This window comes from Benincasa hispida, chromosome 4 (genome assembly GCF_027475165.1).
Source record: "Benincasa hispida cultivar pf3 chromosome 4, pf3_genome.v1.1, whole genome shotgun sequence".
Taxonomy (NCBI): domain Eukaryota; kingdom Viridiplantae; phylum Streptophyta; class Magnoliopsida; order Cucurbitales; family Cucurbitaceae; genus Benincasa; species Benincasa hispida.
The window spans coordinates 40,569,431-40,594,178 of NC_143481.1; the positions used below are offsets into that span (position 1 = coordinate 40,569,431).

The 24,748-nt window shown below is 33.4% G+C and overlaps 1 protein-coding gene across 1 annotated transcript; it reads right to left on the reverse strand.

Moving 5' to 3' along the window:
- Positions 1 to 2,568: 2,568 nt before the first annotated feature.
- Positions 2,569 to 5,850, reverse strand: LOC120075591 (lectin protein kinase family protein). Its single transcript, XM_039029127.2, has one exon. The coding sequence runs from the start codon at positions 5,422 to 5,424 to the stop codon at positions 2,860 to 2,862; it is 2,565 nt and encodes an 854-aa protein (XP_038885055.1). The 5' UTR covers positions 5,425 to 5,850; the 3' UTR covers positions 2,569 to 2,859.
- Between the last annotated feature and the right edge of the window lie 18,898 nt (positions 5,851 to 24,748).

Sequence of the window (24,748 nt, forward strand, 5' to 3'; positions counted from 1 at the left end):
ATATACAATTTTTTTAACGAGCTTATTTAGTCATTATTGTTAATCACAATAATTTATCATTTACCAAATACTACCTACCTTTTTAGGGTTAAAGCTGAAATCTACTAAATACTAATTTACTTCATTTTACATAAGATTGGCAAAATTCCTAGCGGGGACCTATCCCGATTGAGGTGGGGAGTCCTCGATTTGACCGGGGATGGGGTCAAATCGAGAAAAAATTTTGGGGCCCGTCCCCGACCTCGATTTGATAAATTTATATTTTTATAAATATATATTTATAATATATAAAATAATTTATTTATATATATGCATATAATGTATAGTGTTGGATTAGAGCCCAATATTAAATATCCAATTTCTAACTCTAAGCCTAAGAAACCAAGCCCGAACTTAAAAAACTAAAAAGGGTCCTAAATTGAATATGGTAGGGGATTCCCGCGGGGAACTAGTAAGGGAATCCCACGGGAAACGGGAAATGGGGCCCCGCGAGGACCCCGTTCCCCGACGGGGAATCCCACCTTCATATGGCAGGCACGGGGGCGGGGATGGAGGATGCCCCCGCCTCGCTCCGACCCCGACCCCGTTGTCAACCCTAATTTTAGGGCTGATTTTTTTTATAATTATAGTGGCCAGTAAATAGTCCTTGGACTACTTTTTATGGGATTAAGTTATGTATTTGATCTTCAAACTTTTAGGTTTATGTCTATTTAATTTGTGGAATTTAAATAGTTTACTATTAAAATTATTAAAATGTAAAAAACAAAAATAAATAAAATAAAATAAAGCAACTAAAGAAGCTGTACTTATGGTCTATAGGAAGCATAAAGATTACCTAGAATCCTTTTTGATAACCATTTCATTTTTTATTTTTTGTTTTTAAAAAATTAAGTTTATTTTTCCTCAATTTGTTATCATGATTTATATCTTTCTTAAGTAAATAAGAAAAAAAGTTGAGTTATTAGCCCAATTTTTAAAACAAAAAATAAGTTTTTAAGAATTTTTTTTTTTAGTTATCAAAATTTGACTTGGTTGTAAAAACACTCCTAAAATGTAGCCAACAAAATTTGGAAACCAATGTTTGAAAGTGAAATTTGTAGGCTTAATTTTCAAAAACTAAAAACTAAAAACTAAATTATTACCAAACAGAGTCCTTATAATCCACACAACTTCTCTTTGATGTGATTTTTATTTTATTTATATAAGATTGAACTTTAAAATTGCATTGAACTAATTTAGGCTCCATTTGATAAATATTTCATTTTTTTTATTTTTTTATTTTTAAAAATTAAGCTTATAAACACTCTTTTCAACTCCAAAATTTTTTCATTTGTTATTTACTATTTATCAATGATTTAAAAATCAATCCAAATTTTAAAATTTTAAAAAGTAGTTTTAAAAGTTTTGTGTCTGAAACTTGGAATTTGACTAAGAATTCAACTCTTGTACCTAAGAAAAATGCAAATCAATGTCAAAATAGAGAGGAAATATGTTTAATTTTTAAAAATAAAAAATACAAAATGAAATGGTTATCAAAACAGGGTATTAGTTTTTTATTTTTAGTTTTTAAAAATTAAGCCTACAAATATCCCTTCGACTTCTAGGTTTCTTGTTTTGTGATCTACTTACGAAGTGTTTTTAAGAACCAAACCAAAATTTGAAAAACTAAATAAAGTAATTTTTATTTTTAGATTTTTGCTAAAAATTCAACTCTTGTACTTCAAAAAGATGCAAATCATGACAAGAAAATGAGAAAATATCGTCAACAAGAGCATAGTTCAACTGACATATTGTTTATATTATCGACGTCAAGGTTTGAGGTTTGATTCCTCCACCCCACACTTTAATTACAATATTTTTTTTAAAAAAAAAAAAAAAAGAGAGAGAGAGAGAGAATATGGACTTAATTTTAAAAAAAAAAATGGCTACCCAAGGAAGTTTTAATGTTCAGGTAGATTAATTAATGTTACAATGATATGATGATATGATGATATGATTCAACCTCGCCTTCTTTCAAATTCAAGAAAATTTAATATGAAGTTGATTTGATTTGTTGTCGTCCAAAACTCCAACATGTAGCTATCCATATTTGGATAGGAAAGGAATTTAATAGTGCTATAATAATGATATTAAAAAAAAAAACTATCTGATAATGTGGTAGTAAGAAGGCTTCAAAAAGAAACGGATCGATGTAAAACTTATTCAAGTGATTTAAGTACATTTTCGAAAACAAATTTATTAACATTACGAGTACTTGTACAATTTTTTCAATTCAAATAAGCGGGTGAAGACGAAAATTCAAACAACGTGAGTTAATATAATAATTATAAAGTACGAGGATTTGAATTCTGATTTGAAGGGTGTGAATATATATGTTAATTACCACTAAACATTAAAATTACTCTTGTGGCAAGCAAATGCTTGAAATTGGTAAAAGTATGTACACCGTAACCTCCCCAGTGGGAAAAGGTAACATCCAAAGCTTGTTACTAAGTTCTAATATTTAGTAACAAATAATATAGAAGATGGAAAATTTAACAATTTTTTTTTTCTAGGAAGCTCTCTAAGTGGACTAAAAAAAATCTTCATCCATCATACAAATAATATAGAATTTAACAAATTATACAGTTTTAGTGTTGTTACAAACTACAACTTTGTTGGGCTTGCACCCTCAGCACCAAAACAAAACTGAACAATGATTTACAAAATATTTTCGTAGTTACGAGGAAAAATAAGTTGAAGAAAAGACTTATTGTTACAACAACATGACTTGGAACTGTAAAGCTTTCTAGAAAAGATATTTGAACCAAGGTCTGTGTAAGAAGCTTCAAATTTGACATGAACTGAAAAGCTAAGAGGTTAGTCGTACCTTGATTGCAGAAGAGATGAACTTGTTTTCTCACTATTGCTGCCACCAGGAGTGAAATCTACTGCAGCAAGAGACGACGAAAATGAGGCCGGTGTAGCAGGTGTTTCGGCTGTTGGTGTGGTGGAGAAATTGCTCAAATTGCTGCTGATATAAGTGCTTGTTCCAGTTGCAGAAACCATGGATGTTACTTTTGGTGCAGGAGGCCTCTCGATGTCGATGACTCCTTCGATCATCTGCACGACTTTTCCCATCATTGGCCTCTGAGACGGTTGCTCCTGGATGCACCAAAAGCTCACTTGAAGCACCCTGTTCACTTGCTCCATATCAATCTCTTGATCCACCAGCCTTTTGTCAACAATTTCTATGAGATTCCCCTTTTCAAACTCTTCATAAGCCCACAAAGAGAACCTCTTGTGATTTGTTTCTGCAGAAACGTCGAAATTCCTTCGTCCACTCACGATCTCTAAAAGAACCATACCGTAGCTGAAAACATCAGATTTTGAAGTCAGTGGTAGATTTGCTAGCCATTCAGGTGCCAAATATCCCCTTGTCCCTCTTACGCTAGTCAAGGTTCGATATCTGTGGTCTTTCATATTAATGAGCTTTGCCAGGCCAAAATCTGAGACTTTAGCATTTAAATGCTCATCTAAGAGTATGTTCTCTGGCTTTATATCACAATGAATGATGCAATCACGGCACTCCTCGTGAAGGTATGTGATCCCCTTGGCAGTGCCAACAGCAATTTTGAAACGATCTTCCCAGCTAAGGAACTTCCCCGATTGCCCTTCTTCTCCCTTGAATAGCAAACTATCGAGAGAGCCGTTTTTCATGAGCTCATATACTAACAGCCTATGGCGTCCTTCCGAGCAAAAACCAACCAATCTCACCAGATTCAAATGATGTGTGCTACTTATAGTTGCTACCTCCATCCTAAATTGCTTCTCTCCCTGCTCAATTCCCTCAAGTTGCTTCACTGCAACAACTGTCCTATTAGTGAGAACCCCTTTATAAACAGCACCAAATCCACCAGCTCCAAGCTTTTCCTTGAAACCGTTCGTCACACGATGGAGTTCTTTATATGAGAACTGGACTGGAGCACCAGAAGCATACTCAAGAAGAGTATATTGGCTGGACATCCCTCCAAAATTGGGGGTGTTTCTGCAACACCACCACCATAAACCAGCCTCAAAAGCAATCATAGCAAAAAGGGTAACCAAAACCACAACTGCCAAAACCCAAGCCTTCACATTCTTACCACCCGGCCTCGAAACATCGGAAGATTCCGGTTGGTTTGGGAGCACTTGTCCACAGACCTTGAGAAATGAAGTGCTTGGCAATGCAGCACTTTGATATCCCCTAATAAAACCTGACATCACGTAATAACAAAACCCACTCCCATCTGATAGTGCAGTGGAGGCATTACAGGCATCACTTTGTCGACAATTCGATTGACACCCCGATATCTGCATCGAGAAAGACTGTAAGCCTGGGAAATTCCATGGATATTGTAAAAGTTTTGTATTTTGCAACGACAACATATTAATGCCGCTGGAACAGTTTCCAAGATCCAACTTCCTCTTACACCCTTTCTTCCAATCATTTGGATCAACTGGTTCAAAGTTTGCAGATGGGCAACTACAGATTGGACTTGTATCATTATAACTACAGATACTAAGTTCCCCACAGAACCCAAATATCTGACATCTATCTGGAACAGCTTCCCATCCCATTGTTTCAGACCCACTGCCTCTAACAACACTATGAATCCCTAAATTTCCATCTCTTTGCAACCTTAGAAACCTAAAAGTTTCAACCCCACCATTATCTGCATAATCATTGCTATAAGCCACAAATGAACCAGCCGGTATTTTGGTATCAAAAACAGCCAACATTCCAATAGGATCTAATCGTAAACTAGGAGAATTCAAAGTTCCATTGATTGATGTATTTAATCCGTGATTCCAATAAATAACATTGTCATTCGGTCCATTTCCATTCCAAGTCAGAGTTATATTCCCAACATCAAGTAGGTTAAAAGCATACTGACCAGACCGCAGGACCATCCCCACTGTGAAATTCTGCGATGGAACAATCGTATCGGTCGGGTGATCGAACGAAGACCAGACCGGCTGGGAGCTACTATTTAGAAGGACGAGGTTGCCGGAATCCTCGAGCACAGCGGAGGAGACGCCACGGCCAGTGGTATTAGATTCCCAAACGACGGCACCAGAGCCACTGACAAGACGAAGATTACCGTCAGATTGAAAGTGAAGAGCACCAGAAGTATCCACCACAGCGCCGCCACCAGCGGACCAGATAGTAGGAACGCCACCAGTGAAGACTATGCCGGCGATAAAAGACGAAGAACCGGAAGAATCCAGTGGAAGGAAACTCAAAGAGAAAGATCCATCAGACGAATTCCACGCCTGATTGGAATCCGAAACTCTCAAAGACGAACCTAGAGTTATAGCAGCCTCCGATAAAGACACTGCAAAAGCAAGAAGAACCAAAGCAAAAGCAATAGAGCAACGAAACAAATGGGTATGGAAGTTCATTTCTCTTCAATCTTGATTCAGAACAGAACACCTCGGAAGAGTTTCAAATCAGTGAAATCCGATCATAATCCCCAAGAAAATCGACGGAAAACGACCGGAAAATCTTGGTTCTCCGATCAAAATCTGAAGATACTGGCTTCAGAAGGGAAATCCGTATCTGTATATAAATTGGAGAAGAAGACAAATGGCAATCATCTAGAAGCATAAGATTGGAAAATGGAAATGGAAGTGGAAGAAATTTTAGGATTGAATTCATTGGATTGTTCTTTCTTTGTATACTCATGAATCTTTCTTCCAACCGTCAATTTTCTCGGAAAATGACTTTGAAAGTCCAATTTTCCTTTCTACCAAACAGTTTTTTCTCTTTTTTTCCTTTTTTTTTTTTTTTTTACCATTGGGGAAATTAAGATATTTCTTTTGCCCCAATTTGTGGGGTTCCAATTTGGAGTCATTTGTTTTGTTCAATCGTTCTCACTCCAACGTGATCTACTTTTTGTTCTTTTCTTATTAATTAAATATTAAATATATTTTGATACTGATTATTTGAATTTTATCCTAAAAATTTGGGGAACACAACAGATCATGGATGTGGAGAAAATATAATACAATAATAAATAAATAGATATTAAAATAAAATAAAGAAAAAAAGGAAATCATGAAATTTTCTCTAAATTTTCCTCCAAAAATTTGGATTTCTCACGGATCTTCACCATCCTACAAAATGCATAAATAATCACTATTTATAGGAGAATTTACAAGTAGGTTGTGGCTATTAAGACACTAACCATGTATAAATTTGTGAGACATAGGGTAACATGTGTTAAGGACACATGGTCTCTTTTGGGATTGGCATCAATCATTTATAATATTTATAATATTCTCTCTTAGATGTTTATTATATATATATATATATATATATATATATATAATATATATATATATATATATATATAATATATATATATCTTGTTAAAACCTTACTGGGCAAAACTCCAATAGGAAAAAATCATAGTGAAGGAAAAAAAAATACATATTTCATATAATCTAATAATTCTAAAAGAATATAATATATTTGTTTCTCCACATGGAAACATCATTTAATATCTCTGAGTTGTCGCATTTCGATGTTGTGCACCAATTTTTTCAAGGTTATTGTAGGTAATGACTTTGTAAATAAGTCACCATTTTCTTTGAACAAATTTATTGTATAGGGATGTCACCATTTTCTTCAAGATCATGAGTATAGAAAAGCTTTGGTGAAATATGTTTTGTTTTATCTTCGTTAATATATCCTCCTCTGATTTGGGATATGCATAATATGTTGTCTTCATATAATATCGTTGGAAGATTTTTACTAGAAGATAAACCACATATTTCACGAATTTGTTGAGTAATTGATCTTAACCATACACATTCTCAACTAACCTCGTGAATTGCAAGAAATTTTAACATGATTTGAAGAAGCGGTTGTTATGGTCTGTTTTACCGATTGCTATGACATAGAAGTTCCTCCACATGTGAATAGATAACCTGTTTGAGATCTAGCTTTGTGTGGATCAGATAAATATCCAGAATTTGCATAACCAACTAGATCAAAATTTGATTTATTTGAATAAAACAAACTCATGTCGATCGTTCCTCGGAGATAACAGAGTATATGCTTAATTTCATTCCAATGTCTTTTTGTAGAAGAAGAACTATATCTAGCTAATAAATTTACTAAAAATACAATATCTAGTCTTGTATTATTAGCAAGATACATAAATGCACTAATTGCACTAAGATATGGTACTTCAGGACTAAGTAATTCTTCATTATCATCTCGAGGTCAAAATATATCTTTCCTCACCTCTAATGAACGAACTTCTATTGGAATTTTCCATGGATGTATTTTGTCCATATAAAATCTTTTCCAAAATTTTCTTGTATAAGTTGACTGGTGAATAAATATCTTATCTGCTAAATGCTTAATTTGCAAACCATGACAAAATTTTATTTTTTTGAGATCTTTCATCTCAAATTCTTTCATAAGATATTCTATTGCCTTTGAAGACTCTTCTGGAGTTCCAATTATATTTAAATCATCAACATATACAATTATAATAGCAAGTCCTGATTGTGATTTCTTTATAAAAACACGCGAACATATTTGATTATTTTGATATCCTTCTTTCAACAAATATCCACTCAGGCGATTGTACCGCATTTGTCCTGATTGTTTCAATCCATATAGCGATTTTTGTAACTTTATTGAATACAATTCTCTGAAATTTAATTTATATGTTTCAGATACCTTAAATCCTTCTGAGATTCTCATATAAATATCGTTATCAAGAGATCCATATAAGTATGACGTGACTACATTCATAAGATGCATATCCAGACTTTTATACACAGCCAGACTAACTAAATATCTTGATGTAATTGCATCCACCACCGGAAAATGCATATCCTCATAATGAATACCAGGTTTTTATGAAATACCTTGTGCAACTAATCTTACTTTATATTTTGTGACCTCATTATTTTCATTTTTTTTCCTCACAAATACCCATTTGTATCCCACATGTTTGACACCTTCTGGTGTTTGGACTACTGGTCCAAAAACCTTATGTGAGTTTAATTCTGTCTCAATTGCTTCTTTCTACTGAAGCCAATCTTTTCTATATCGACATTCTTCAATAGATTTTGGTTCAAAATCCTCATTTTCAGATATAATATCAAGAGCAATATTATACGCAAGAATATTGTCAATAACTACATGAGTTTGGTTCCATCTTTTTCCTCTCATGACATAATTTATTGAAATATTATTATTAACTTTAGGTATTTCACATTCCTCATTAGTCATGTCATGAATTTTCTTCATGGATATTTACATCCTCAACCAGTTCTTCTTGACTATTAATTATTTTTCTTTTTCTAGGATTTTTATCTTTGGAACCAATTGGTCTACCATGCTTCTGCCGTGTTCCAAGCTCATTAAGGACAACTTGTTGTATTGGGATATCAATTTTAGATGAAACATTTGCAGGTAGTATATGTGATTTAGTTACTTTTTTTGTATCTATAAATGCATATGGTAAGTGATTTGTTATATTTTGCAAATGATTTATCTTCTGAACTTCAAGTTCACATTGATCTGTATGAAGATCTAAATGAGATCATAACGATGCATTCTATGTAATTTATTTTTCCAACTTCTTAATTTTTCCTCTTAATGTTAGAAATTTTGTCTCATTAAAATGACAATCAACAAATCATGCAGTAAATACATCACCCATCAGGGGTTTAGAATATTTAATAATTGATGGGGAATCATATCCAACATATATTTTAACCTCCTTTTAAGACCCATCTTAGTACGTTGTGTTGGAGCAATTAGAACATATACTGCACTATTCTATTCTCATATGTAAAATATCTGGTTCATGGCCATAAGCTAATTATAATGGTGAGTACTTATAATAAGCTACTGGCCTAATGCGTACGATTGACACTGCTACAAAATAGCATGTCCCCATACAGATGTAGGAAGCTTATCTGTCATAAGCAATGGTCTAGCAATTGACTACAAACGTTTTATAAATGATTCTGCTAAACCATTTTGTGTATGAACATGAGCTACAAGATGTTCAACACTTATCCCAATTGACATACAATCATTATCAAAAGCTTGGGATGTAAATTCACCAGCATTATCAAGACGAATGGTCTTAATTGTATAACTAGGAAATTGTGCTCTTAACTTAGTTATTTGAGCAAGTAATCTTGCAAATGCAAGATTTCAACTTGATAATGAGCACACGTGTGACCATATGTTGAATGCGTCTATTAATACCATAAAATATCCAAATGGTCATTTGGTGGGTTAATAGGTCCACATATACCACCATGAATTCTTTCTAAAAATGTAGGAGATTCAATTCCCACTTTTGCCGGTGATGGTCTAATTATTAATTTGCCTTGAGAGGAAGCATCACATAATAATTCATTAGATTGAAGAATCTTCTGGCTCTTCAATGGATGTCCATTTGAATTCTCAATAATTCTTCTCATCATTATAGACCCTGGATGACCTCATTTGTCATGCCAAATTGTAAATATGTCTGGATTCATGAACTCTAGGTTCATTGTTATATATGTGTTTCAATTATTCGTATATGAGTATAATATAATCCAAAAGATAAAGCATACAGTTCTTTCAGTATACATTTTTCTTATGAGACAGTAGATATGATATAAACTCCATATTATTCTTTCTACTAATCTCAATATGATAACCACTGCAACGTATATCTTTAAAACTAAGTAAATTTCTCTATTATTGACTAGAGAACAATGCATTGTCAATTGTAAATTTTGTTCCTCTAGCCAAAATAATATTTGTTTTTCCTAATTCTTCAATCAGGTTTGCATAATCCGATATTGTATTGACTTTTGCTTCCAGCATTGTCAATTTGAAAAATATTTTCTACTTGTAAATGTTGTATGTGTAGTTGCACTGTCTACCAGACATAGATCTTCTTTACTCATTTTTTAGTCACCCAACATATGAAAATGATCCAGACTTCTTCATTAAAAAAAAATAATTACAATAAGAAAAACAACATTTGAAATATACAAAATTTAATATTAACCAATGAAAAAAAAACGTGAAAATAAAAAAAAATAAAAAAGACAACATTAATACTAAATATTCTTAAAATCAAAAGAAATGTTTGTTATGTTGTCAATCATGCCAATTTTCTCTTCAAGAGATATGAAAAAATGTGATTATCTTGAATTATCAAGTAATTTTAATTTAATTATCTTGAATTATTTGGATTACCTTTTGAATTTCGAGGAAAAAATTGAATTATTGGATTAAGACAATTCAATTTAAAACATAATGGATAAAAGGTTTGAAATTTCTGATTTAATTTAATTGGGGGAACTGGAAGATTTTTAATTTAATTGAATTTTTGGATTTAATTTTGAGAAGAAAAAGGAACAAGAAATATGTATGTGTGTAATATATATATATATATTAGGATTTTTAAAAAAGGGCCTTATTTCCCTTTAATTGTGAAATTTATAACCAAAATTACTATATGTTAAAAAGATTTTTAGTTGTTGGGCTTAAAGGTTAAGAATTAGGCTTGAACTAGGGCAAGGGTTAATTGTTGACCATTTGGATTAGGGTTCGACCCTAAAAAAAAGAAAAGAAAAGAAAATATATGTCACAGGATCTTTTATTTAAATAATGTAGATTAGAATAAATATTAGTGAAATATTGTAGTTTGGAAAGTATTTAGAGACTTAGGTAGTTTTAAGATTTCGAGCTGGGAAAAAAAATCTCAACATAGAGGAAGTTGAGGGTTGAAATCTCGACCTTCCCATTCACAGGTCGAGGGTTCAAAACTCGACCTACATAGGTCGAGACTTCAATCTTCGACAAGTTGTTGTCGTGTCCCGTCACTTCATGTCGCTTCCCCATGATTGCTCGCCTGCCGCGCGCCTTGACCAAATATTGCAATTTAAAATTGCCTCTGTGTCCTCAACTATTTCCTCTTCTTCTTAAATTCGCGGGTTGAGTTTTGAACACTCGACCTACGGCTATTTAACCCCACATCCCACTATTTTTTTCATCCCACTCATTTCTTCATTGTCTTACTCTTTTCACCTATTTTCACAAGGGACAGTTGTAAATATAGACATTAGATCCAAATTATTAGCAGATGTAACATAATGTAAAAAAAGTTACAAATATGGTCAAATTTAAATAGTCTATCAGTGATAGACTATATTATTGGTAGGAGTCTATCAGACCATATCACTAGTAAGAGTCTATCAACGATAGAAGTCTATCGCTGATAGACTTGACTATATTTGCATTTTTTTTAAATGATGTTATACACTTGGTTAGTATTCCTAAAAATGCTAGCAATTGTAATTACCATTTCCACAACTGCTTACTTCGTTCTCCTTACTCTCTTCTTCTATTTTAATTCTCATCTTCTATTTTGTATGGATCCTTTATCTCCACACTTTATCCTTAAACCATATGAGGTTGTGGAATCGACACCAATGATTTTGACGATTCAATGTAAGAAGTGGGAAGAAGGTTGCAAATGAAGAATTTGTACAACAAAGAAAAAGTTGCATGGCTTGTTTGAGATCACTAAGTATGTTGATCAACATACATATTTTTACTCAGAACTTAGTCAAAGTCATGTACAGTTAGATTTATCGATGATTGCACTAGAGTTTGTGATGTCGTAAGAGAAAAACCATCTATCAGTGTGGCACAACTGCAGTCCGACATAAAATCAAAATTTGGATATCATGTTCCTTACCATAGGGTGTGGAAGGGCAAAAGAAATGCATTGGCTAAAGTGTTTGGTGACTGGGACGAGTCATACAAATTGTTACCCAGGTGATTGTATATAGTTAAACAGACCAATTCCGGAACACACGTGGAATGGAGAGTGAAAGAAACATAACTGAAGGTTATGTTATCCTAACTTCTGTATTTTGGGCATTTGATCCTTGTATAATAAATATCGGCTGGTGATTCAGATAGTCGGTACCCCCTTGTATGGGAAATATCGAGGAAAATTAAGGATTTCTACATCATTGATTTAAATGGGCATCTTCTTCCACTTGCATTCGTCGTTGTAGATGAAAAGTCTGGACTCATGGGATGGTTCCTAAAACACCTGAGAGAAATTGTAACACACGAAGAGGTGTGTTTAATTTCAGATCGACATGTTGGCATCATCGTAGCAGTGAACAATCCAGATAATGGTTGAACGGGACCAAAATATCACCATCATTTCTGCTTATGACATATCGTCAGCAACTTCAATAAAAAAATACAAATTTAACACATTGAAAAATTATGTTTATCGTGTCGGGTGTCAATTTCAAATTCGAAAGTTTAACAAAGCCATTGAGGACATCAAAGGAATAAATCGGAGTTGTCTGAGTTTTTTTTTACAACATTGGTATAAAGCAATGGACTCAAGCACATGATGGAGGGTTCTGATACGAGTGGATGACGACAAATCTATCAAAGTGCATAAATGGCGTCCTTAAAGAAGCATAAATATTGCCAATAAATGCTCTTGCTCAAATAACATTCTTCAAGTATATAAATTATTTTGAAAAATGAAAGAAGAAATAAAAGTTGCTTTAAAGCGTCAATATAAATATACCCGGTAATATTTTTTCTTTATATATGTTATTAACAATTTGTTTCAAACATAATTATAATACGAAGTGGAGTAAAAATTCAAGTACGCACACGAAAAAATTAATAAATGGGCTGCAAGATCTAGTAAACATGAAGTATGGTCATACGATTGATATGAAGGTGTGAGTTTTATGTCCTAAAACTCACCGTTTGTAAAATGATAAACATTTTTTATGATCAATATATTTATTATTGATTTCATAAATTGCATGAAAGTCTAAATCCAATAAACTAAGACATGACTATTGTATGAGTACTTGAACTTTATGTGGAGACATAAGAGTGAATCAGATTCGAGTAAATAGTCAAAATGATTTATGGTACATGAATAAGTTTGGGTACCTTATTCTGGTACCACATTGGATGCGGCCTACTCTGTAGTTGTTACAAAGAGTTGTAAGGTGCTACATACGATGTGATCCTAATTCGTATATGTTATGACATGAGGAGTGGGGGCATCTTATGCAATGAGTTTGCATAAGATAAGGACCAAGAAATAAAGCATTCTTATTTTATAACGTTGTTTACTATTTAAGACTGACTATTTCACCTAGATGACCTAGATAACTCGATCTTAATCCTGAGCTAACTATAAACTTCTGTTTATTCAGGATTGCCCTTAGATTTGCATAGGTGAAGGTTGGCTCAACAGTGCCGGCTCAATAAGACTTCCATTTCAGGGGTAAGACCGGATAGATAGCTGGGGACAGGGTGCAAGACAGAGTTCACACCTATCCAATTTAAGGATAGAAGAAAGGTTGTTCGCACTGAATCCAGGTCTTGAACAAGGGGCCCCACCCTATCACTGGCCTGAGAGAGTTTGGTTTAGTGATTGGATCACAAACCAATTGTTCATTAGAGTATCAGTAGGGACTTGAGGAATAAGACGTAATCTCGGGGATAAATAGATATTTGACCCAGCCGTTATTACGAACAACCTGTTAAGGGTCGACTTGCTGATTATGATTAAATCATGTAGGCATAATATATCTAGGGAGTGCAACTATGAGCTTTAGTGGAGTGACTCATTAGTTAACGAATGGGGATTAATCTAGTCTAATGAGTTTAGCCAATTAATCTCGGATCGTTGGAGCCCATGATCTGTAGGTCCGCAAGGTCCCCCTACTAGCTCGTAACGGACTAGATCTAGAATAGCGTAATAAGTTAATTTGAAACGTTCAAATTAGAATTAAGGGAATTATTAATTATATGAGATATAATTACATGTTTAATTTGACAATTAAACGGAATAGGAGAATTTATATATTTAAATATGATTTAAATATATAAAGATGTAGATGTGTTAAAATTAATTTAATATTTGATATTAAATTAATTAAGTTTTATTTAATAATTAATTTATGAAATTAATTAATTTTTCAATTTTAAAAATCAAAATGAATTTTAAAATCAAATTTTGATTTTTGAGATAAAATTGAAAAAGAGAAAAACGAAACACAAAATAGAAAAAATGGTTTTTCCATTATCCATCTTTCAACTTGCTAATGGCATCTTCCTTGCCTTGTCTTCTCCAAGCATGAGCTGCAACTCGTGTAACTCTCTCCTTTGTATGTTGATCTGCAATATAATGAAGAGATTGGAGTGAAAATCGGGCATGCAATCTATAGAGAATTTTAAAGAAAATTCAGGTTGAAGAAAGGGTTCTTCAACAAGATTGTTACAGTGAGCATTTCTCCTTCATTCCTTGATTCAAGCTTGTTTTGAGTCCCACAACTCAATCTAGAGCAACAAGAGAATAGTGGGGAAGATCTTGAGGTGGTCTGCAAAAAGATTTGAAGAAGATAGCAACTGGAGAAGGAGCTTTGAAGAAGTTCTACAAAAGATATGTCTTGAAACTCACTTGTTTTCTGCAAGAACATGCTTCATATTTTGCCAAAATTAGTGAATTTGAGTGCTTAGATGATTCTTGTGCTTCTGTTGTTGCTGATACAATCCTACAGAAGGTGTATTTCATGTAAAGATCGGACGTCACAACCGCAATGCTAAAGGAGGAAATGTTCAGTATTGATGTTAAACGGGTCCGAGCGATACTGTTCATGTAACAAGTGGCAAGCCTTCGGCATACCATGTTCGTATTTTATGGCAGTTTGCTCATATTTTAACATGAGCTAGAAGATTTTATTGAAGACTACTATAAACTGTCAACATATGGTGTATGTTACTCTCCTCAATTTCAACATGTACCTCATGAAGATTACTGTATCATGCACCCTAATATGCCTGTCTTACATGTTGACCCATCGTTGTTGAGGAAACCTGGTAGACCAAAGAGTTCATGATACCATAACGAGATAGATTGGATAGAACCAAGCGCTCGACTACAATGTGGGTTTTGTAATCAGTTAAGTCATAATCGAAGAAAGTGTTCTTCGTTACTAAGACAGGCTCCAGACAGTTATGGATTTTTATTAATATTTTTATCTTATAAATAATAATTTTATTGTATAGTTAATTTTTTTTATTATAATTTATTAAGTTGCACATTTTTTTTAATTAAGTTGTACATTATTTACTTGAGAAATAAATAATTTTTTTCTTTTAGATCATGACTTTACATCCAAGACCTATTGATCTTGATGTTATGTACGACTAATCGATTCATCGATCATTAGTTGTATGACAAGAGCGTACTACTGGTAAAATATCTTGTAGACGTCGAGAGGCAGTTGTTTAGCACACTATCCCACTCCACCCTCGAATACTATCGTTACTTCGTACGTCTAGATTTTATGGAGTTTCCAGATTGTGATTCATTCAACTAGATTGGTATCTCATCACAACATTGGTTGAGAGATAAAGATCTGAGATACATACATTTCATATATCCATTGGAGAGCACACTATCACTCTACAAGACATAGAAGTGTTGTTCGGGTTACCTATTAACGGTAAGTCAGTCTCTGGAGTGATGTATGACGACTGATTACAAATTTGTTAACTGTACCTCGATGTGACCCCACCTGCAGATAAAATTAAAGGATCGTGGTTAAGTTTGATATGGTTAGGGACACAATTCTGTGAGCTCGTCAATGATACAGACAAGAAAATCGTCATGAGATATACGCGAGTATATATACTGCAAATAATGGGAGAAAGTCTGTTTCTGACAAATCAAATCATTTTGTTCACTTGATGTTCCTGCAACTATTAACTAACCTCTATGATGCGAGACGGTATTCTTGGGGTGGAGCATATTTGGCATGGTTGTATAGACAGTTGTGCAAAGCAACAAAACCTGAAATTCACAAGATCGTTAGGCCTCTGATACTTTTGCAACTATGGACTTGGGAACGATTTTCAACAATAGCTCCATAGCTCCAACATGAAAATGACGCTCAGTTGGCTGGACAAACCCACGGTTCTCGGTATGTTATTTTAATCCAATTTAATTTTTATATGATTGATCTAGTTAATTCATAATCTAAATTATTGATTTAAAATTTTAGGTGGAGAGATAAATTTTGTGTAATTAGGACAACCACACATGTAGTCAGCCAGTATAAATACATGTTTAATCTGCTTCAACTTGATCAGGTACATTAATACTGAACCAAATTGAATTTTTTATGCAAATTTTTATTGTATTTGTCTATAATATTTTTCAATATAATATTTTGTGTTTCGAATTATTTGGGATGCTTAGAAAGTTGTTATGGACACTTTGCCCAATTTCTATACAAATAGTCAAACATATGGTGAACGATAAGTCCTCTCATACATTTTCACATTGGTGAGTGGCATCTTCCCGATGGGGTAATGAGACAATTCAATTTTCAGCAGGATGTCTCATCTCCTTGTAATACTGAACCTCTACTGCATGACATCGACTTAAGAACTGGAGATTGGTCCGAAAAAGTTGCACATTTGGTAGTGCAATGGCACTATCGTGCAAGGTTTATTTCAATTGGGGTTTCTATTGGGTAGTTTGATAGGGATGTCATTCAAAACTACATCAACTGGTATAATAATATTACAAGGTGCTACGTGACTCGTCCGGGAGCAGTTGTGGGTCATCTGGTACATAAATAAATATTATCTAATTATTTTCAATTTAAATTTATTTTAAATATTGTCTAATTATTTTATAATTCAAAGAGATCGAACAATAATAGACTCTGTGATGTTGCAAATGATCCGAACCAGGTTCTTGCTATATGTAGTGACAACGAGAGCTATATGGAGGAGATACATTATATGTACGATATACCTATTGTTCCTCCATCGGCTCCTAGACGTAGAAGACCTATTCGAGGAGAAGAAGATGAGTTTGATGAGGTTGCCTACAATGTAGAAGAATTGCCCCCCATGATGCAGACACGAGCCAAACTGATTATGTTAGTCTGACGATGATGATGTCAACATTTGGTTCAGGATATTATGATTCAGAGACTGGTCCATCGTCTTCATACGTGCATGGACATGGTTGTGATCGTGGAGAGCATAATGAATATTTATATTATGAAGCGCTTGCAAAAGTACTGGAGCAACATCAAGAGGAACCAGAGCAACCTCAAGTTCAAAGTCGACATCGACAACCAACTCGAAATCGACGACGTCCGCCTTGTGGAACATGTTAATTTTTTTAATTATTTTTAAATAAATGAGATAATAGTTGTATTAATATGAATATTTTAGTTTACATTTTATTATTTTTAAATTATGGAAGAAAACGTGAATGAGATATTATTTTCTATCATATTTCTTAAAGTTAAGTTAAGAAAATGGTGGTCGAAAATAATAACAAAGTGATGTTGAATATAATAAATAATAAAAGGAGAAAAGGAGGTCGAATATTAAAATAATAAAATGGAAAAGGGAGAAAATGAAAAAAATAATAAAATGGGAAAAAGTCGAGTATTCAAAACTCGACTTACCCTTGTCGAGTTTTGAACACTCGACTTCCTTTGTTGAGTTTTCAAAACTCAACATACTGAAACTTTAAAAAAATAATAATAAATAATATTTTTCTAAATTCTTTTGAAATAACCATATTTTTCTAAATAGTTTTAAAAAGAACATTTTTTTCTAGATTATTGGATTTTTAGCCCTCAATCAGCAGCCACCTCTTTCTCTCTCTTCAACATCTCCTTGTTGCTCCATTTTTAGCTTCACGTTAGAAACCCACCTTATGCCAGTCATTGTCTGACCACCGCTCATCGTCGGTAGAAGTGGTCGATGTTTCAGCCCCATTGCACGACCGTCGCGCGTCGGGTGCCCAGTCCATCGTCGGTCGTTACAACTTCCTCCACCAATGGTAAGCTCTCTCTCTCACTCTCTTCCTGATCACTCTATCTCTTTAGATCTCTCACGATTTTTTATCTCTCTAGAAGCTCTGTTCGGTCGTCGCACAGCCTCGTTAGTCTGTCGGTCGTCAAAGCCTTCATCTTGGACCGTCGTACACTTAAGCCACTGTGGATCATGTCTTCATCGGAGCTTTTCGTCTGGTGGACCGTTTGCGTATAGATCAAGTGTTGTCTATCGCATTTTTTGTTTTCCCTCTGTTCATTGATTTGGTGTGGCCAGCCCTCTATTGTTGCCAAAAGTGGTTGCGAGCCTCACCAGAGTTGGTTTTGGGTGAGGTTTTGGTGAGTTTTAGTTGAATTTCTTGAAGATTTTGGTTACCCATTGGCTTTTTGGTTGGTGTTCGTTATTTTCTGATTTATAGATTGAATATTTGGAGGATTTTGAGCTACTGTCCAACACGTTCGAGGTCACTTTTAACATGTTCTAGGTGCGTCCTTAAGGTTATTTAACCTTTTGGGTTGCTAGTAAGAATGTCGTGTGGGTTCTCTTCAAATGGTTGTGCATGGATTAGGAACATGTTGAATTTTGAGGGCTTGAGGTAGGGGTGTTTAAATAACCTGATAACCCAAACAACCCGGACTACCCAACCCAAAATGTAATGGTTATTGAGTTGGATTAGTTTTGTTCTTAGATCAGGTTAGGCTAAACTTTTTTTACTTTTATTGAGTTAGGTTGGGTTGGGTCTTGGGTTGGCTAAAAAAAATTTGAGTTGACCTAACCCAACTCAAACTGTATATATATCTTTGTTTAAAGTTTGGTTACTTTGTATTGATTAATTTGTAAATTTTTAATATTTTTCTTTTAAAATTGTTATGACATTTATCTTTGTTTGAAGTTCGGAATAAATATAATAGATATTTAGTATTTAGCATTTGAATTTTATGAGATTTTAGTTATTGATCATGTGTTGTAGATAAATTTACATATTTTTAATTAAAAAGAAAAAAATAAGTTACAACCCGAGAACTTAACCCAACCCAACCCGAAATTTACGAGTTAGGTTGCCTTAGCTTGGCTTGGAGACTTTATTTGGGTTTTTTGGGTTGCCAACTCAACCAATCCGAATTTTTGGGTTGGTCCAAAAAACATCCCCAACTCAATCCAACCCAACCCATGTTTGATTTTTTTTTTTTTTTTTTTTAACTAAGGCACTTTGGGCAAAAATTATTTGGAGTTACTTGGATAAATTGGTAAACGGAACTAGGCCCTAGAGGTTGAATTTATTTCAATTTGTATTATAGATTTTAATTCAAAATTTTGTTGGAGATTGATTGCTGGATAAATTTTTGGACTTGCAGAACTTGAGGTAAGTATCTTCCTACCGATTTACCCTCGATCCAGATACCCTAACCAAGTTGATGTTAAGATTGTGTATACATGTGAAAGCATGATATTATTGTGATGGAATGATTTGCTATGATTTACTAATGGATGGACTATTGAGGGTATTCTAAGACCTATGAGTCATGTTACTAAGATTATGATAACATGTTTATGGTTTGATACGAAATTTGGATGTTATATGTTGTATGTTAGACTAATGGTGATTGTTAGCAGTCCTATCGAACTATGTACATCTCATATTTGTGAACCTTCAAGTTCATGTCTTATGTTCATATTTTGGTGTCCCTATGGGATCGCCACCTATGCTTATGATTGTGACCTTTCGGGATCACTACCTATGAAAAGCATGTTTTCGAGTTCGCCCCTTATGCTTATGCCTATACTTATACTTATGCCTATGATACGTGATGTACACCTGTGACTCGATAAAAAGGCTAACAATATCACCTAGTGGGTCCAGTAGTAGGTCACTTATTGAGTATTTATATATTCATCCTTTTCTTTACATGTTTTTCAAGTAAAGGTAAGGACTGATCGGTGAATGACAAGAAGAATTCATGATCGAGCCTTTGGAACTTGACATCACGTCCGCACATATATTTCTTGAATGTCTATATTTTGGTTTAGGAGCTAGACACTTAGAATTCTTTGATTATTTATTTTGGTTATTTATTTAACTTATTTTAAATTGTAGTTAGAGGTACTCCGAATAGGGATTTTATGTTTTTATTCTTTTAGAGCTTTATTTAATAAAAAGTGTTTTGTTTCTTTTTCTTAAATTTACAAAAAGACCCATTTTCAAGTTATGCATGTATGTATTAACGTTAGTAATGTTGGGAATAGTGTCTTAAACCTCCTTGTAGTCTCGTACTTTGTAAACTCTGTAAACATATTGTTATTAATAAAATAAGTGTTATTTTATAAACATTTACTAGATCCCATAAACTAAGATCCGTGGTTATTTTATGTAAATTTAAACAAGTATATAGAGGCATACAGATGGATCTTGTTTAAATTAATAACCTAAATGGTCGGTAGTAGATGGATAAGGAGGGATACCTTATCCTGGTGACACTATGGTTACGGCCCACTTTGTAGATGTTACAAGTGGTCTAAAGTGCTACAAATGGTCTAATCCTGATTATTCATGTGGAGACATATGAGCGGGGTATCCTATACAAAGAGTTTGTATAAGATTGGATCACGAAATGTTAGTCTCTTTATATAACGTCATTGATAATAGAGACTTACATTTCACTAGGATGACCATAGGTGACATGACCTGAATCCTGAATGAGTTGGGAACTCCTGCCTATGAGGGCGATCCTTTGATTTGTATGGGTGAGAGTGGTCAGATTTCCAACTCAACAAGCCTACCATTTTGGGGATTCGTCTGATTGGGGAGCTGGGAACTCAACTACAAAAGACGGAATTCACTTCTTCCCCAAAGGAGGGGTAAGTAGATAAATTTCTCCCTTAAGGGCTAATTTCGAGTCTTAAACATAAGGGTCATACCCTCTCTTGGGAAGAGAGGACTCAGTCACAGTGGAACTATAACTTATTGTTCATTAGAAGAATCAGTGGTACTTAAGAAGTTAGATATAACTATAGAGGAAAAACGATAAATTGGCTCAGCTATACTTACGAGCGATTTGTGAAGGGTCATCGCACTGTTGATTGGTTATATCCGATGCACACAAAAATATATCTGCAGTGTGAAAAGTGCAACTGTCGGTCTTTACTGGAGTGTCCGGTAGTTAGCGGATGGTGGATATCGTGATTAAAGAGTTTAGTCAGTTATTCACGTACCATTGGAGCTTCAAGCTACAGGTCTATAAGGTCTCCTTAGTAGCTCAATGGGTTCAAGTTGAAAATCAGATTTTGGGTTAGTTTGAAGTGTTTAAATTAACAAGAGGAAATTTGATTATATATGATATAATTAAATTGATTCAATCATATGTGATATTATTGAAATGATGTATTTGATACATTATTAGATTAGAGGAATTAATATAAATATGATTTATATTAAATTCCATAAAATAGAAAAAGAACTATGGTTTTTATGTTGCATATGATGCAATATTAAAACTATAGGTTATAAATATAATATGATAAGTTAGTTATTATATTTATTTATAATTTATTAATTATATGATAATTAATTTTTCTTTGTCTCAATAACCGACTTGAGTGGGAGGTTATTCACGGTTTTATGGTAACTATGAGATAAAAAGGAAAGATAGTTTTTTCAAATCATTCAGTCGAAACATCTCACAGAAAAACTATCGAGTAAAAACTAGTTTTACTAAACGATAACTTTAGAGCCTAAACGATCAAATATCGAGTTTACTATACGATAGTTACTCGTTGCTACATGATTGAATATCAAGTCTATACAATAGGCTTCTTCTTCTACACGATCGTTTGATTGCATACTCGATCGTTTACTCGATTGATTACCTCCTCCATTCCTCTATCCAAAATCATACATAACCCACGACTCCTGGATTCTCACACCAAGAATACTAAGGTAACCTTGTGGTGGTGTCGAGTTCTTAATGAGGATCGAGGATCGAGTTATACTCGTTGGTGATCGAGGATCTTTCAGTTGCCATTGAGTTCGAGTTCTGATCGTTGCGTTCGAGTTCTTGTTTGGACGCCTTGGAGACTAATCGAAGGAAATACGTGAAGAAAGAGTTCTTCAAAGGTATTATACTCGATCCCCTTGTATTTACTTAAGAATTATGCTGTAATTTATTTTTTATGCATAATTGTTTCTGTATGACTATAAATGTATGTGTTCTTTCTCAATGGAGTTTGAAAATATCTGCTTCCACTCACTGGTTCTCTAGTTTTAGAGTTCTTTCAAGTAAGTGTTAGAGAGTCGGGTTGTTACAGTTGGTATCAGAGCCTAAGTTTTTAGGTTCAGTAGACTGACTTATATTGTAAGTCCAAAATGTCCTTATGACACATTCACAGATTCTTTGTCATCGTTAGGTACATTTGATCAGTAAAAGTATTATGGAAAGTTTTATATGGAAGTATTTCCTCAATTTAATGGCACAAATTATGTCCACTGCTTGTCTAGTGCCTTTACAAAAAGTTAGCATGAGTTTGTGATTTCGTTATGGTTTAATGAGAAATTGATGGATATTGGAAGTCACTTGACATTATATTATCTTATGAAAGGAATGCTAGGAGGACTAGATGTTTTAGTTCAAAGATTTTAAAGCCTAATAAAGCTATGTAACTTTATGATATGGTAGTGAAAGTAGTAAAGAATGTAATTGTTTAAACCATAGAATAAGGTAGGTGAGTTGAGAATTTACTGAGGAATAGTATTAATTGCATTGGGAGAATGAGATTGATGATGATACAAGAAACTTCATCACAGGACACACGTTCTTAGGTTTGAGATTAAAGTTGCTTTATATATAAGAAATAGATGAAAAAGGGACTATGGTTTTATTATATGATACTAGATATTGAAGTCAAATGTTTCCAAGAGGAATTTTAAAAGGATTAATAAGTCATAATTGCTTTTGTGGTAGTGAAGTTTGATGGATTGAGTAAGTTGTTGTGTTTTGCTTCTTCATGAAACGTGCCTAAGAGGAAAAAAAAATTGCTAGTTGGAGTACAAGTAATAACATGAAGATCTCTTTATAAGATAACGGTAAGATGAATTTATCAAAGAAAGCCAACATGATTGAAAATGAAGTTGATTTAAATTGGATAAAAAAAAATGAGTTGTTGAATTTAATTATTGCTTTCAAGATACTTGGGTTGGTCAATGATATCGTTGTGATGGAAAAAATCAAGTTTAATTAACTATGCTAGAGGAAGAATAAGTATCTGGAATTTAAAAGCAATATCAACTAGCAGAGAAATACTCTACTAAAGTATGAGTTTGGAGTTTGATTTTATATTCTTTTTAGGATTATGAATAGTCACATGTTTTAGTTTGGGAATTATGTTTCACTTGGGAAAAAAAAGTCTTGAATTTAATGGTTTTATCCAAAATAAGTGTGAATGAGAGAAAAGTATCTAAGAAAAGTTGCTATTTTGGAGAGAGAAAAAGAAAATGTGTTCAAGGCTCCTAAATACTACAGTATGGTTTGGATTCTAAGATATGAGTTGATCAGTGGCTGCTTGGTGGTTGTTTTGGTGTAAAAGAAGAAGAATCTCCCGTTATCATATGAAAATTTGGGACAATATGTGTTGGTTGGAAAGATAGCTTACTGAGGTGATTGATTGTGGAACTTTGTTTTAGTACAAGAATATATTTCCAGAATAAAAGATTAAGAAAGGATAATTTAAAGCAGGGTTAATGGCAACAATAGATGTCAAGCACTATTAACATGTAATGTTGAGGATTCCTTTATTAAAAGGTGGATCATAGAGATCAACTAAATATTTTGGCATACGATAGGTACGTGACCAATGTCCAATCATTCCATATTGAAAGCATTTATTTTCAACATTTTTTGGACTCTTATCTTGTGAAACTTTTCTTTTGTGATAACTATTTTTTGTGGTTCTTTTGAAATTTGAATTATTAGAACGACCACCACGAAAATAATAATTATTTCTTCCTCTTCCACAGTCACAAACTCAACCATGACCACAATCTCGACCACGATTATTAAAATTCACAGTGTTCATTTCAAGGAATGTTGTTCCAGTTGGTCGATATTCATGATTTTTTATCCACGATTATTAAAATTTACAACATTCACTTCAAGGAATGTTGTTGCTCTAGTTGGCTACGATTGTTTTTTTTTAAAAAAAATCAATAACTTGTTATTTCATTCGGTCACGTGAAGACAGCAGATGAATGCATAATACTTTTAAAATATTTCTCTCGATATTGCTACTATAGGAGCATATCCAAAATGTAGAAAAATGTCTTTTCTAACCTATTGATTTAAAATTTTGGAGCCTCAGGTGTATCCATTTATGACAAGATTTAGAAAGAAAATTTGTTTTCTGATGATCACATTTTTATGGCGTATCGATGTATTTCAGCATCAAGCACTTATGACAAATAATTATTACCATTAATATCAAATACTACAAATTTTTATTTTATAATATTTTTCATAGTAACGATATTAAAAATATTATATTTATATTAGAAATTTAATATATATCAAACATGTAAAACAACATTTAATTTATTAATTATATTGACGAGAGAAAAATCGAACATACCTTTAGGACCTACCTTTAGTGGGAAAAACAATAGAAGCTCATGCTGATGATGTGTTGTAAAATTGGGAGCACAACGGAACATAGATATGGAAAAAATATAATATAATAAGAACAATAAAATAAAGAAATATTAAAATAAAATAAAGAAATAAAGAAAATAAGAAAATCATGAATTTTCTCTAAATTTTTCTCTAAAAGTTTGGA

Excerpts from the sequence above, each read along its gene's own strand:
- LOC120075591 (XM_039029127.2), bottom strand. The coding sequence starts at position 5,424 with ATGAACTTCCATACCCATTTGTTTCGTTGCTCTATTGCTTTTGCTTTG.